Below are 16,865 nucleotides of genomic sequence, written 5' to 3'. Positions count from 1 at the left end.
TTAGAGTTGGGCAGGAATTTATTTTCCATGTGTCTCACGCAGATCCAGACTTGGGATCTAAGGAAAAAAACCCAAAACAAGTTAAATCACCCTTGGAAGGAGTTTCATACAGCCTTGGTGGGCCCAATTCCATGGGAGTTCCAATGGCCCCTCTGCTCTGGAGCCAGGCTGGGAGAGCTGGGGGTGCTCACCTGGAGAGGAGAAAGATCCAGGGAGAGCTCAGAGCCCCTTCCAGGGCCTAAAGGGGCTCCAGGAGAGCTGGAGAGGGACTGGGGACAAGGGATGGAGGGACAGGACACAGGGAGTGGCCAGAGGGTAGGGATGGATGGGATATTGGGAAGGAATTATTCCCTGTGAGGGTGGTGAGGCCCTGGAATAGAATTCCCAGAGAAGCTGTGGCTGCCCCTGGATCCCTGGAAGTGTCCAAGGCCAGGCTGGACAGGGCTTGGAGCCACCAGCCTGATTTAGGTGAGGAACTCAAGTCCAAGAGCTCTGGTTATCTCTGTAATCAAGGGACAATAACTGCAATTTCATAATCAATTTATATCTTCTGCAGGAGTTGTCCTCAAGAGTTCCTGCCTCTTTCGAGGATCTCCAGGAGCAGCCTTGGCTCTTAATTGCTGCAGCTTGCTTAAGCACCTGAATTAGAAGTCGAAATCCCAGTTCTGTACTTTTTGGTGCATTAAAACTTAAATTTGAAGTTTATCTCTGAAAGTTCAAAGAAGGAACATCAAGTTTGGAGGAGGGACTGCTCTGCTCTGCTGGTTGTACTTTGAAGGATCATTTCTGTGACTTTTAACCCTGTCATATCTGCAGGGTTACCTGGAGAAAACTCTAATGGATCACTGATTTCTGTGTATATAGAAATAGCATATTTAATGTTTAGTTTATTTTTATTGCCTTTATTTCAACTGTTTTAGAAAGGGAATAATAACGGGATGTTATGATTGAAAAGAAAAATACATTGCTCCAACTTGACAATACTGGAATCTCCATGACACTCTAAATAAAAACTTTAATAAATAGTCCCTTAAACATTTATTTAACTAAGCCATCAGACAGTTGTCAGTGTTGGTGGTGCTTGTTCCTTAATTCCTTTAACCAGAAGAGGTTTTAATTTAGACCCTTAAACAGTCTGATGTCCTTTGATAATTGGCCATGGGGGCGAATGACTACAAAAATCTTGTCTGAACATCAAATATCTCTGTGCATAAATTGTTAAGCTGAAGCATTTTTCCCTTTTTATAACATATAATATAATCCATTATTGCTTCCACCTCTGCCCAAAAGCAGAAAATTAAATAACTGTTTGCCATTAATACAAATTATTGTGTTTTGACAGCTTCCTAATCACTTCAGGTAAAAATGGTGCTGCACAAACAGCACAAGTGCCTTATAAGAAACTATTTTTTGGTGTGTGCATGACATTTCTCCTTGTTTGGGCCCTCAAACCCTTTCAAGGTTTGCCCTCTGTGATAAATTGATATTCAGAAGCATAAATCAGGCTGTGCTTGAGTCGTGCTCTGATGCAGAATGGATTTCTCTTTATAGTTACCCTATAAATAAACTTGGACAACACTTGACCAGCAGGCGCTGCCTATAGATGTTCCTTCCTACGCCCTGTATCAATTAATATGCAAATGAGTGATAGAGTATTGGCAGATTCTGACCTCTCAATGTGTATTTTGTGCCCTCTTCAGGTATGGGGTGTTTCTGGGGAGCTGAGAGGAAGTTCTGGAGGCAGAAAGGAGTGTATTCCACTCAAGTGGGTTATGCAGGAGGACATACCCCAAACCCTACCTACAAGGAGGTGTGCTCAGGTGAGTCTTTCCTCTTTGGTTTTTAAGGATCAGGAGTGGACTTCTGAATTATGAATGACAACGAAGAGTGAAAGGAGTGCCTGCAGTGACTGAGGAGATTTGGGCTTGGCTTTACATCCTAAACTGTACTGAAATCTATGGATGCCCATCCCATTGCTGTCTCCTAATAATTAATGAGTCAGCGTATGAACAAATATTCTGTTCTGATTAATAATCTGTTAATTCTTCACACACTTCAGTGCACAGCATCCTGTCATTTCCAGGCCAAACCCTTGCATTTATTTTTTACTCTACACTACAAAACTCCAATGCAGCTTCTTTCTGTGATCTGAACCACAGAACCCCTGGCACCCAAATAATGCTGCTGGTGGAGAAAATCCTGGCTTTCCTGCACTCATTTGGAAGTTTTCCTTTGGTTTATTTTCTTGTTAACATTTTTATGCCAAACGCTGACATTGGGGCTTGTTCTTAGTGACAAACTCTCACATGGGCTTCATGGAAAGGGTGTGAAAAGTGACATGAGCAAATAATGGGCACTTGAAGCCCTGTGCAGAGGTGCTGCAAGGCAGCCAAAAAGGCAGAAACTTGCTGGAAATTGTGAAAAGTGGGAAAAGGGATGATTTAAAGTGGAATGGGATGGAATGGAATGGAATGGAATGGAATGGAATGGAATGGAATGGAATGGAATGGAAATGGAAATAAAAATGGGAAGGGAAGGGAAGGGAAGGGAAGGGAAGGGAAGGGAAGGGAAGGGAAGGGAAGGGAAGGGAAGGGAAGGGAAGGGAAGGGAAGGGAAGGGAAGGGAAGGGAAGGGAAGGAAGAAGGGGAAAAGGAAAGGGAAAATGAAAGGAAAGGGAAAGAGGAAAGGGAAAAGGAAAGGGAAAGAGGAAAGGAAAGGGAAAGGGAAAATGAAAGGAAAGGGAATTAAATTTGAATGGAATCGAATGGAAAATATTTTTCCATTTTATGGAGGAAGGGAAGGGAAATTAAATTTGATTAGAATGGAATGGAAAATTCTTTTTCCATTTTCTGGTGACAGCCATACAGAGGACAATCTGAAAAAGCCTTCTGGAGTGTGTGCAGGATTTGGAGCTATTTTCAGTGCGTTCTCCTAATACATAAATACACCATTTTTGGCCAGCATTAGACAACCCAGGATGTTCATTCAGCACCAAACAGCTTTTCATATTTTGCTTACAGATGTTCAGAACAATTCTGTTGCTGTGTATATTCATAAGCTTTTAGAAATCTGCATAGCTCAAGTGGCACTGAAATCAGAAGGGAAGAACTCTGCTGTTGTTATTCATAAACTGGGGATGTACAATTACCATATAAAATACGCAGCTAACGATGATTTCCTTAAAAACAGGGTCGTTTATAGGCTTGTGGTTCAGGCTGTTCACATGTGAGCAGGTCATTTGGGTTTGCTTTCAGTTGTTTTCTTTATTTATCTTCAGTGACTGGAATGTAGAGAAAAATAAAGCATGTCTGGTTATTATATGATATTAGTTAGAAGGCTGAGATTCAGTGAATTAAACCAATTTATAATCTTGTCAATTCTCATCTTTCTGAGGCGTTTTCTCTCATGCACAAATCACAATTTCTAATAGTTAACAATTCAATATAAAAATGTGCCACAGAGACTTTGTTTCTGCTCTGAGTTATGTAAAATATTTGGCTGTGAAGTTGTTTCACATCTCCTAAGCAGAAAATCCATGTTTTTCTGAGAAATACTACTGCCTCTTCCGTAGGAATTATTCTTTTGACTGATTCTTCCATATTGGATTTCCAATTCTCCTTAAAACGCCTTGGCTTCCAAAGGTCGCCTGGAAGGCTTCTAAACAGCTGATGGAAGAGAGTGGAGAAAGGGAAAATTAATTTCTTGCTCTCTTACCTCCTGGTCCTGTGGTCAGCTGGTGATTTCCCAAGTTAATTCCATAAGCCCAGAGCAGGGTGGTGGTTGGGATGTTGTTATTTAAGAGTGGAAAGGTGTGGGGAGGGTTTGGCTGGGTAATGTGGGGTTAATTTTACATATTTGTGCATGAACTGTTGATATTAATGCCAACAATGGGAAATCTGATGGGAATTTTTCAGGAGTTGTTGGTAGCAATAGAGAAATAAATGTAATATAGGAAAGTTCTTGGCTTCTTGGATTTGACCTTCCCTAAGAAGAAAGTCCTGTGACAAACTATCAGCTATGTTCATGGAATCCTAGAATCTTGGAATGATTTTGGGTGGGAAGGGACCTAAAAACTCATCCCATTCTACCCCTTACCATGGGCAGGGGCACTTCCCACTATCCCAGGCTGCTCCAAGCCCTGTCCAACCTGGCCTTGGACATTTCCAGGGATCCAGGGGCAGCCACAGCTTCTCTGGGAATTCTATTCAAGGTCCACATTCCTGAATTCCTTCGCAAATCCCATCCATCCTTGCCCTGTGGCAGTGAGAAGCCATTCCCTGTGTCCTGCAGAAAATATAAATTGATGATGAAATTGCAGTTATTGTCCCTTGATTACAGAGATAACCAGAGCTCTTGGACTTGGGTTCCTCACCTAAATCAGGCTGGTGGCTCCAAGCCCCGTCCAGCCTGGGCTTGGACACTTCCAGGGATCCAGGGGCAGCCACAGCTTCTCTGGGAATTCTATTCCAGGGCCTCACCACCCTCACAGCCAAGAATTCCTTCCCAATATCCCATCCATCCCTGCCCTCTGGCAGTGGGAAGCCATTCCCTGTGTCCTGTCCCTCCATCCCTTGTCTCAAGTCCCTCTCCAGCTCTCCTGGAGCCCCTTTAGGCCCTGGAAGGGGCTCTGAGCTCTCCCTGGAGCCCTTTCCAGGTGGACATTCCCAGCTCTCCCAGCCTGGCTCCAGAGCAGCAGGACTGTGATGTATTTGTGACTCTCCTGATGTTCAGGCATGGCCTTGCATTCCTTGGAGAACCCTTCAGCTGGACACTACAGCACTCTTCCAAAGTGGCTCTGGCTCTCCAAAGTGTTTAAAGGTATAATTAAACTACAAACATTCCCTTCCCTTTCTGCAGCTTGTAAAAAGGGATCTGAAGGTTTCAATGGACAGGAACTAAGTCCTCAAGATTAAAGTTTCCAAGCAGTAATGAGAGTGGCTCAGAACATTTTCTTTTGTTATTAAATTGCTGTCAAGAGAATAGATTCCTGTTGTGCCTTTGTCTGGTCTTTTTTTTTAAATCCTTATAAGAACAGGATATAGGAATTTTAATGACTGTGAAGAATCTCAGTGTTCACCATGCCCTTGATCTGTGCCTTGATAGGATTGGCCAATTGCTCCACCTCTCCCCTTTTTTTCCCCCCCAGTTCACCTGTGAGAAAGGAAGGAAAGGTCAGCCAAAGTACAAAATACTGCATCAATCAAAGTTAATGTCATGAAATGTGGGAATTACTGTTTTGTGTTTTTTGTAGCAATTGAAGAACAGGATTTTGTAGAAAATCTGTAATTTTTCTTAACTAGAACAGTTGGAACAAGTTGTGTCTCTGCAATCATGAGATTATCGTCCTAGGGTCCTCCTGGATGTGCATCTAAACCTTGATATGACCCTAGAAACTATAATTTGTCCTCCATTGAATTGCTAAGTCATGAAATGAAATGGATGTAGCAATTTCACTTCAAAAATAATTTGGAAAGGTGATGGCAGATGCTGCTGTAACGATAAAACCTTGGCAACAAGAACCCAACAGATGCACTGAATTTCACTTACCTGCTCTTCTGCAGCTCTACCTCCAAATTTTCAAAGCTGACACTACTGATACATGGTTATTTTTCAGCAGAGAAGTTGACCAAGAAAACTTTATTACACCTTAAAATGCAGGATGCAGGAATGGAGTCTGTAAATTTGTCATTTAAAAATGAAAGGCAGAATAAATATGTATTTTTTGTGGTAAAGAAATGATAAGTAAATTTGCCATTGCCTGAAAAACAAAAAGCTCCTTGTCCACAAGGGATGGCAGCAGCTCTGCTGAGGGAGCTCTGCTCCATCTGTAATCAAGGCTGAGTTCATTTTCCATCTCAGAATTTGACTTCTCAGGGTCAATGTCTTGTCTGGTTCAGGCTTGAAGAAACCTAAGTGATATTTATTATTTAGATACCTGATTGTGCCTCGTAGCAAATTTAAAATCCTCATAGCCTCACTGCTGTCCTCTGCTCCTTTCATCTGTTTATCCAAGCATTGCCCACAATCACAGGATTGGGTTGTAGCAGCAATATAAATTCCAAATATATTATTTATTATTAACAACTTTATTTGAATTGTATTCCACTGAGATGTGTTGTTTCCATCTTTCCCGTCTTCTGCTTTATTAAAGATATATACAAGATGAAAATGTGGCAGCCCCAGAGGTTGAAAGAGCCATTACAGAGCAAGTCAAAGACAAAATCTTCTGACCTGGAGCCTACAGGAAGCTCCCAAAGGAGCTTCATTTTCACAGGAGACTCCATGCAGGATTGGGCCGAGATGTTCCCCGTGTTACTGGGCTTCAAAACAGAGGATGCAGCACAGAGCTGCTTCTTTTTAACTATCAGAACACGCTGTGTTTGTGAAAATGGTGTTATAAAAAAGCTCAGTGCTGCTGTTGTGGCTGGTGGCGGGGGGGTTCCTGCTTTTTGGTTTTTTGCTGTGGAGACCTTGTAAAGAAAAAATAAGCTACAAAGGCGGTTAGTCTGTGTTCAGACTGTGCTGCCAGAACTGGTGGTTACTACACGTGGTAGATATTGGGAATAAATCCTTCCCTCTGAGGGTGGGCAGGCCCTGGCACAGGGTGCCCAGAGAAGCTGTGGCTGCCCCTGGATCCCTGGAAGTGTCCAAGGCCAGGCTGGATGGGGCTTGGAGCAACCTGGGGTAGTTTCCATGGCAGAGGAGGTGGAAAGGGATGGATTTTAAGGTCTCTTCCAGCCAAACCACTGTCTATGAAACCAGGGAGAAGCTGCAGCTCTTGGGAGACCATGACTCTGGAATTAAAGCAGGTGATGAAACATGTTGGTATTTTTCCTGCTTTTCTTCTTTACTGTGGCTGTATTCCTGTTCTTTTGCTGCTCCTGCTGCTCATTCTCCCAGGTGATATCTTCCTTCCTTTCAGGCACAGCGCTGAAATGCTGTGGTGTCAGTGTGGATATGCCTGATAATGTATTTTTCCTGAAATTGGGAGAGCGCTGCAATTACTCTGTGCAAACATCACCCCCTCTGACTTGCTTGTTTTATGGAACATCTTCCTGTGCTGGCATAAAAAACTTTAGAAATTAACTCTTGTCTCACTGAGGTAATTAAGATTTTGAATAATTCTGCAAGTGACCTGCACAATTTCTAGGTGTTGGATGAATAATGAAATTATCAAACCACTGTAGTTTAACTTCTATTTGCTCGCTGTGCCCAAGCTGTTGCAGTTCAGCTTTTAATAAGTAAATTTTGATAGAGAAGTTGTCTCACCTTTGCAGACACTCACACTTTTACCTGAGCTTCCTCCAGGTGAGGAGAATTTGGCCCATGAGGAAGACAAGAACTTGATTCAGTGAAAGGAAAGGCAAAACCTTTGGATCCTCATGGCTGTCATGCACTGCAGCAACAGCAATCTAAAGGATATTTGGAGAAGGATTTTGGGGAAAGCCAGAGCTCAGGGGTGTTCCTGGATTTCCTCATGGATTTGTTGTGGGCTAAGATTTGACCACATCCACTGTAGGTGAATTTTTTGCAGAGAGACAAAAGAAACAAAAGCCTTTCAGAAGCTCTGGTCACTAAAGAAGGGCAGATTGTGGAGATGGGATTAGAGGAGGTGTAGGATGGCACCTGCAAACTTCTGGATGAAACATCAAAACCTATTGCAAAGTAGAATCCATCCCTTTGTGTCTTTCAGGTTGGAAGCCCTGGGTGTAAGCAATGGAAAAGACTCATCCAATTTTTATCTGAACACCCAGAACTATGGAAATTCCACTATTTCCATCTGTGGGCAACTTCCCCACAATAATAGGGCGCAGCCCCTCTCTTAAATGATTTGTAGGACTCGGTTAATTCTTTTTAACACTGCAGCAGAGATTTTTGCCTGCAGAGCCCCAGGGATCACCCACAAAGCACCCAAAATGTTTCTGACAAAAGATAATTGAGGTACAGCTCAGTCTCCTGCTGGTTTTTGCTCATTGACTTCAAAACCCTTTCCAAAAATTGTGTCTGGGACCTGGCTGCTCCTACAACAGGGGCAGGAGGGAAGGGTGAATCACTCTTCTCCTGACCCCAGGATGTTTAATGGAATACCTTGGCCATTGCTGGGATAACTGGGTCACTCAAAGGTTTATTTTGCCCTTCACTTGGGAACCAAATCCCCTTTTAATTTAAGCTACTTTTCTGGAAATTCCTTGGGTATAGGATGTCAGAAAAGGAATAAAAGGAAGGGAGGATCTTGGACTGTTTGGAATGTACCTGCTGTGCTGATTCACACCAAGGATGCAGCTGATCTAAGAATCTACTGCAGCAGAAATCAGAATGACTTGGGCTGGATGGGGCTTGGAACAGCCTGGGCTAGGGTCAACTGGACCTGGATCAACTTTAGGGTCCCTTCCCACCCCAAACCAGACCAAGTTCTGTCTTCATTTACCTCCCAGCTTCCAGGTATTAATGATTTAGTCTTTAATCATCACTGATGACCTTTTCCGTATCAATTTGTTTATCCACTTCTTTAATATGATTTTATTCCTGGCATTCACAAATAGGAAGGGGAAATTGGGGGTTCATTAACTCCAGTGCTGAGCCCGTGCAGGAAGTTTCAAAGAGAACTTGTTAAAGGATATTTTGCTAAAGGTTAATTCCTGGCAGCTACAAATCAACATGTCTGGAAATTAAGCATTTATTCTGAGGAGGAAGGAAAAATTTCCTTTACTGATAGTCTTCCCTTATTTATGAGTATTCCATAGTGATGTGCTGTACCTTTGTACCATCAGTAGGGCTCAGAGCAATAGGTGAGCTGGGAAGTGGTGAAAAAACAAGGTAATGGGGGAATAAAAAGACAGAACTGCCACAGGAGGTCTGAAAATATCACTTATGCACAAGGCTGCTGTCAGGACGTGCTGTTTCTTACCCAGTACTTCAAATAGTTGCTGTTATTCATCTACTCAGGATTAACACTGTGATGTGAACTGTGGCCACCAGCACTAGAACAGTTTGGTGTGTTGGTGAAAATGAAGTTATCAACAAGCTCACTGTTGTTATGGCAGCCAGTGGGGTCCCTTACTCTTTGTATTTCTTGTACTTCTTGTACTTGAAGTACTTCTTGTTTTTGCGCTGGAGACACTTGTAAAGTAAAAATAAGCTACAAAACCACTTACTGAGTCTACCAAACTGTGAATTAGGGAGGGACCTTAAGGTGATCTGGTTCCTGCAGCACTCAGAGCAAACCTGATTTCTACGTGGGTGAGGTCACCTCAGGCTGGTCGCTTTGTCCACATCTCCACGCTGACCTTAAATTTGTCCTTCCAAAGGAGGAGAAGCTGCCTGCCTTAGATGGAACCCTCTTGGAGCTCTTAAAAATCAGCTGAAGAATTGTCCTGTTTGTCTTCCAAAGCAGCTTCTTTGTTAAAAGCAAAAGGAAAACACTCAGAAGTATCTGAAGGGAGCCTACAAGGAAGATGGAGAGGGAATTTTTACAAGAGCCTGGAGGGACAGGACAAGGGGGAATGGGTTTACAGTGACAGAGTAGGTTTAGATGGGATAATACTGGGAAGAAAATTCTTCCTTCTGAGAATGCTGAGCAGCTGGGATGGAATTCCCAGAGAAGCTGTGGCTGCCCCTGGATTCCTGGCAGTGTCCAAGGCCAGGCTGGACAGGGCTTGGAGCAAGCTGGGATGGGGAAAGGAGTCCCTAGCCATGGCAGGGGTGGGAATTTTAAGGTCTCTTACAACCCAAATCATTCTAATTCCATGATTCTATATAGCCAGGACTCCTCTTAGACTTGTACTTAGCAGGAAATATTTTGCTCTGAGGAGCTCAGTGCACTCTTTGCACTGCCCCGCTCTTGCTTTCAACCCTTCTGAGGTGTTTTGTCTGTACTGAAATTCCCAACCACCCTTTTTAAATCCATGGATCCTAGGAATGCTCTGTCCGGGAAGAATCAAGAAGGAATCATGAGGTTTCTCTGCCTGGAGACATTTCTGTGCCTGTTACTGAGCCCAGAAAAGCTCTGTGGCAGTGGCAGTGTCTGTGTTCCCACATGTGCCCACAGTGTGTCCACACACATCAAATGTTCCTGGGAAAACAAACCCAAATCCCAACATTTGTCCAACTGCAGTTTTTTGTCGACTCCTTCCCCTCTCAGCTTAATCCAGTGTTTACTCAGTCAAGTGATTCAATTAAGAGCTGTTTTTATTTTCTTTCTGAGGAGTGAAGAATGTTAATTGTAGCTGAAATGCCTTCGAGTGATTCTCTCCTAATGTCACATTTCCATAAAATCTAGGAAAGCTTTGCTTTCTGCAAAGGGAGTGCAGCAGCAGAACAAAAAATGCTAAAAAAGTGGGTTTAATGTTCTGAATGCTGGACTTGGCGTGGACTGGGACCCTGGTGGGGAAAGCAGAGGAAAAAAAGAAGGTCCTTTACTCCCAAAGTGTTGTGTTAGACTGAGAGAAAAGACAGCAGGTTGTGCAGACAGTTGGAGAAATCATAGCTTAGGAGAATTAAAATTAATATGAAAAGCCATGATCTCAGTGTGTACAGAAATGTCACTGCCTGGGTTGGAGTAGAGAGGAAGGGAATGGAAAACAGCTTTAATTCTGCTGTCCTTGGGTTCCCAGGCTGTTACTGGGGTTTCACCGGGTCATGATTGTGACCATGTTCACAGTGGTCTTAGGATGAGGGAAGAGATGAGGATCTGATTCCGTGTTTCAGAAGGCTTGATTTATTATTTTATGATATATATTTCATTAAAACTATGCTAAAAGAATAGAAGAAAGGATTTCATCAGAAGGCCGGCTAAGAATAGAGTAAGAAGGAATGATAACAAAGGTTTGCGGCTCAGCTCTCTGTCTGAGCCAGCTGGGCTGTGATTGGCCATTAATTAGAAACATCCAACATGGACCAATCAAAGATCCACCTGTTGCATTCCACAGCAGCAGATAATCAAAGTTTACATTTTGTTCCTGAGGCCTCTCAGCTTCTCGAGAGGAAAAAATCCTAAGGAAAGGATTTTTCATAAAAGATGTCTGCGACACATGATATGGATGGGGTTAGTCCTTCCTCTCAGGGATCTTGTAAACCATGAAAAACGGAGCTGCATTCCTGTTGCTGGTACTTCATGGCCTCCATGCATGGAATCAGTAAAGCAGGAAAAGCTGGAAAATCTGGGAAAAAATCTGATTATCATCGAGTCCAAACATCAGCTAGCACCACCAGCAAACCATGTCCCCAAGTGCCACATCCACACATTGTTTGGACACTCCAGGGATGGTCACTCCACCCCGGCCCTGGGCAGCCTGAGCCAGCGTGTGATAACCCTTTCCATAAAGAAATTGTTCCTAATATCCAGCCTAAACCTCCCTGAGGCAGCTGGAGGATGTTTTGTTTCATCAGAAGAGTGACACCACCTCCCTGCACCCTCCTGTCAGTGTCTTGTAGAAAGCAAAAAGGTGGTCCGTGACCTGGGATTAAGGAGATCCTGATTTATCCTGGCTACAAATTTGTTTTATTCATCCTGAGAGGTGACAGGTACCATGGGCTAAACTGAAAGTTTAAATTATCACTGACTGTCATAATTACACATTGTTTACTTCTTTTTTTCCCTTTATTTTTTTCTCACTTACTGATTTTTTGTGTTATAATGGCTTAGATTTTTATTTGGAAAGGACACAAGGCTTAATCATGTCATTCCCTCTGCTGAATGCTGTGAAAATTCTTTGTTCCAAGTCAAATGGAACACCATTATAGCACACTTATCATCTCCTAAAAAAGTAATAAATTGGGTCAAACTGATCCTAGACATAATTCTGCTGATGTTAATGGTGTTACATCAGGAAGAAATTTCTCTCAGCCTGTTAATAGGATGATAAGATAAAAATGTGGCTACCAAGGAGCAAACAGACCTTGGAAAAAGAAGTTCCACTTTCACTGATCCTGCCCTGTTTCTGCAATGTTTTGAAGCTACAAAGCATTGCAAGAGTGCTAAATATTGACATTTTTTGCTATTGTTATTATTATCTGAATGGGCTGGTGATGGTGGGGGAAGTGGTCAGGATTCTATTCCATCCTTCTGCTTTGAAATTTTTAGCTCCAGCAGAGCTGACCCTGAACCAGTGGTAGGTGCAGATGGGACCATTATTTTTCACCGCTTCATTTATTTTGTTTTAACAAATGGTTTCATTTTCTCTCCTGCCTCGTTGCTCTGTGTTCAGGGCCAGCTCAACCCTTCTGCAGGTGTTCAGAGGTGTTCAAAGACAGGAGCAATGTGTAATGAGCTCTCCCCTCATGTCCCATCTGCCTTTGTGAGCCGGTCAGAAGTCTTTAGGTGAAGCTAAAATTAAATGGAAATGTATAGGCTGGGATCTGGTGTCTTTAGTCTGAGCTGAATTTAGGCTGGGAAGCAAAAGGAAAGTAGGATCCAGTTTGTATTAACTAGGTCAGATTTTGGGTGGAGAGAGGGCCTTCTTCCTTCTTCTACTAAACGTGCAGCAATATGTAATCCAAAGGGGAAAATGGAATCCATACACAAATAATCCAAATAATCCAAAATGTGGGAATAGAAGCAAACGAGATTCTTGCACAGGGAAAAGCAGAGATTTGGCTTCCCACAGTGTACCTGGCATGAAGCTGCTGCCAGGTGCATCAGCCCAGATGTTAACTCTGGGAATGGATTCCAGGACCTTTCCTTTCTGTCTCCTCTTCTTCTCCCTGCCAAGATTGCCCCAAGCAGTAGAAGAAAACAAACTTCTTACCTGGCTCCTGGTGTCCAGGGAAGGGAACAGAGCTGGAAAAGGGGCTCAGCCTGGAGAAAAGGAGGCTCAGGGGGGACCTTGTGGCTCTGCACAACTCCCTGACAGGAGGGGACAGCCAGGGGGGTGGGGCTCTGCTCCCAGGGAACAGGGACAGGAGGAGAGGAACAGCCTCAAGCTGTGCCAGGGAAGTTCAGGATGATTATTAGGAAAAATTCCTTATGGAAAGACTGGTCAAACATTGGAAGGGGCTGCCAAGGTGGAGTCCCCATCCCTGGAGGGATTTAAAGGCCACGTGGATGTGGCACTTGGGGACATGGATGAGTGGTGGCCTTGGCAATGCTGGGGAACAGTTGGACTTGATGATCTTGGGGGGGCTTTTCAAACCGTGATGATTTTATAATTTTATAATCTCACACTTGGGTCTCAGCAGTGGCCTGGCTTTACCAGGACATGTGAGGAATGTGCTTCCTGAGCATTTCCCCTACACCTGGAGTTAAGAGACTTTCAACAGAATATTCTCTTATTTTGAGAGTCCTTTGGGATCCAGACTGCAAATGCCCTGGGCAGGTGTTTGAACCAAGAACTGTCACACCAAAATTTGGCAATATTTTGCGACCAGCTCCCACAGTTCCAGATCTAATTAACTAGGAAGAGCAAAATACTTTTCCTGGTCTTTCCCAAAAAATTTACAGACTCCAACCCAAGTCTCTAAAGATTAGCAGTATCTTTCATGTACAGCAGTTGAGATTTATGGAACTTTGCATAATAAAGAGAATAATTTCTATGGCCTGCTTGAGGGATGACTATTTCAGGCAGCTCTGGAAGATAAAATAATGAATTAAAAATGGCACAGCTTTGCAGCAGAACTGCATTTGTTGCTCCTGCTTTTCTTCCAGGCAGTTTTGATCCACCCAAGTGCAGGAATAATCAGTGTCACAGCAGATATGGAAGGCAAATCCTGCAGACCAACTGAGTGGAAAGCCGAGTGTCTCCCTGCATATTCATCTATTTATCGCCTCTGATTCTCCTCTAATTCCTTTATTTTCCATATGATAATGGACTTTTCTCCATGCACACCCATTGTTCCCATGAAACAGGATTTGTCTGCACACGAGATGTTCATATAACGTGTGAGGGCAGAATTCATCAAAACAATTGAGCTGCAAGCAGGGATCTCACTGAGTTGCTTTTTGCCTCCTTTATTCCCATCTTTTCTGCATTTGAATTGTTAAACAGGAGCTCTGCTGCAGTGTCAAAGAGTGCCTTACAAAAGCTGTTGCCATAGAATTACACCTAGAAATGAGTTCTTTATAAATCAGCGGCACGACAAGTTGTTATTTATTTGTACTCAGGTCTATTTAACAGCTCTTCATTACAAGAATGGCCCAGAGTCTGAGGAACAACTTACCCATTACAGCTCCTGCTCCCTGTGTGTTCCATAAAGAGAAGATACAACTTTGCACACATTTTCAAAGAGTTCTCAGAAAATAACTCCCTCTTTTCTCACCTCTTTCAGGAATCCCTGAACTGCCCCTGTGCTTGTCACATCAACAACACCAATCTCTTTGGGATCCCAGAAGGGTTTGGGTGGGAAGTGACCTTAAAGCTCATCCCACCCCATCCCCTGCCATGGGCAGGGACACCTTCCATGATCCCAGGTTCATCCAAGCCCTGTCCAACCTGGCCTTGGATGATTCCAGGGATCCAGGAGCAGCCACAGCGTCTCTGGGCACCCTGTGGGCCTCACAGGGAATTGTTCCTCAGAGGGAAAAATTCTTTCCCAATATCCCATCTATCCCTGCCCTCTGGCAGTGGGAAGCCATTCCCTGTGTCCTGTCCCTCCATCTCTTGTCCCCAGTCCCTCTCCAGCTCTCCTGGAGCCCTTTTAGGTCCTGGAAGGGGCTCTGAGCTCTCCCTGGATCCTTCTCCTCTCCAGGTGAGCATCCCCAGCTCCCCAGCCTGGCTCCAGAGCAGAGGGGCTCCAGCCCTGGGAGCATCTCTGTGGATTCCTCTGGACTCTCTCCAGCAGGTCCAGGTCCTCATGCTGTTGGCCCCAGGGCTGGAGGCAGCTCTGCAGGTGGGGTCTCACCTGAGAGGGGCAGAGGGGCAAAACCCCCCCCTTCCCCTGCTGGCCATAAAACCCCTTTTGAAACCCTTCCTGGGAATGGAGCTTCTCCCTGGCAGCAGCCAAAGCCATTCCCATTCCATTCTGAGGACAGCACAGGTGTCTCAGGGGATGTGCTGGGATCTGTTTTCCTCCCCTTCACTGCTCCTGCCTCTCTGGTGTTCCTCAGCAGTGGTTCCCTGCTGGAATTTGCCTGGCAGCCCTTCGGAGCAGGATGGGAGGAGGAGCAGTGTTGCTCTAGCACATGAAACAACACAAGCACACACTCTGCTGTTCTCGAGGTGAAAAAAAGGGAAGTTTGTTTTCTGACTCCAACATTGATAGATTTCCAAAAGTGACAGTGGATTGGAGGGTGAAATTGCCACCTCTCCAATGACACTGGACAAACCAACAGTCCATCCGATTTCTCCTCCTCCATAAAAGAATGCAAAACAATGAGTTATGTACAGAAAGCATGTGAGAAAGTTTGCTACAAGAATGTAAACATCAGAAGGCTTAGAAAATCTTAAAAAATCAGGACAACAGAGCAGGGGCAGCTGGGCTGTTACTTGCAGATTCAGTTCCTTCGCTTTCGTTCCTGGCTCCAAGGCTGACTTTGGGTGACCTTCATCTCTTCCTGCCCATTGTCCTCACTCATGATAAAAAGGGAGATAGTTTATCTTATCTTCTAAGGGGCTTTGAAATCCATGGATATATGGATTTTTCTGGGACTGAGTGTTGGAGGAAAGCACAGGCAGCAAGGGAAGGAACTCAGAAGTTGTGTTTTCTCTCCTGGGGTCACAGAGAATTTTAGCTGATATATTTTGGTGTTTATGTGTGGTATTTTCGGGGTCCCCTGTCGTGGGGAGGAAAGATGAATCTGATTCCATCTTCTTAGAAGGCTAATATATATTATATTATATTATATTATATTATATTATATTATATTATATTATATTATATTATATTATATTATATTATATTATATTATATTATATTATATTATATTATATTATATTATATTATATTATATTATATTATATTATATTATATTATATTATATTATATTATATTATATTATATTATATTATATTATATTATGCTATACTTTACTATACTAAGGAATAGAGAAAGGATACTTACAGAAGGCTTAACAAGATACTAATGAAAACTCGTAACCCTTGCAGAGTCGCAACACAGCCTGACTGTTATTGGTCATTAAGTAAAAACAATTCACATGTTGGAGAAACAATCTCCTAACCACATTCCAAAGCAGCAAAACACAGGAGAAGCAAATGAGATAATATTGTTTTCCTTTTTCTCTGAGGCTTCTCAGCTTCCCAGGAGAGAAATCCTGGGCAAAGAGGATTTTTCAGAAAATATGATGGTGACATTTATACATCTAAATTATTTTATTCAGCTGAAGATGAAATATAGATCTGAATATTTTGCTTAATTTCAATCTCTGTTTTAAAGTTGTGATTCCTCTCAGGTCCTGTAAGATGAAATAGATGCTCCAGTGTGTAATATAAAATCTTCTTTGGGCATCTTATAATTGTCCACATTTTGCAATATTTAATATTACATTGAATGTCTGCCCCCCAAATTGCTCTGTATTTTTAACTCAAACATTATTTTAATTGAAATTAAAGGTTTCAGACAGATCTTTACAGCTCTGCAGAATGTGACTTTCCGGCTTCATTCATTCCTTACATATGGAGTGAAAATTCACTAAGTTCATTGGATTTACTTTTAATTTCTAATCAAGTTACTGACAAAATATCTGCCCCTGAAGCTCTTGTAATTTTAATATTAAATATTATAAAAATGTATTAGCAAATGTAATGTTAGTTTTAATATTAAAATGTAGATGGACTGTACCATGTTGTCTCCTTCACTGACAACTTTCTATGAAGATTGGGTTTTAAAACTCATTCTCCTACAGAAATGTTTGAAAAACGTTTTAAACCACTTCTCCAATGAAGGTTTTTATTCCCCCTAGAAGTATTTAAAAT

At 42.8% G+C, this 16,865-nt stretch overlaps 1 protein-coding gene across 1 annotated transcript in view; it reads left to right on the top strand.

The window, feature by feature from the left end:
- The window catches only part of MSRA (methionine sulfoxide reductase A), a 239,638-nt gene that overhangs the window by 109,331 nt on the left and 113,442 nt on the right, over positions 1 to 16,865 (top strand). Inside the window, exon 3 of the mRNA XM_030946428.1 lies at positions 1,701 to 1,820. Within this exon, the coding sequence (XP_030802288.1) occupies positions 1,701 to 1,820 (120 nt within the window). The remainder of the gene's footprint in view (positions 1 to 1,700; positions 1,821 to 16,865) is intronic.

This window comes from Camarhynchus parvulus, chromosome 3, assembly GCF_901933205.1.
Source record: "Camarhynchus parvulus chromosome 3, STF_HiC, whole genome shotgun sequence".
Lineage (NCBI taxonomy): Eukaryota > Metazoa > Chordata > Aves > Passeriformes > Thraupidae > Camarhynchus > Camarhynchus parvulus.
This window is presented reverse-complemented; position numbering and strand designations above follow the sequence as displayed.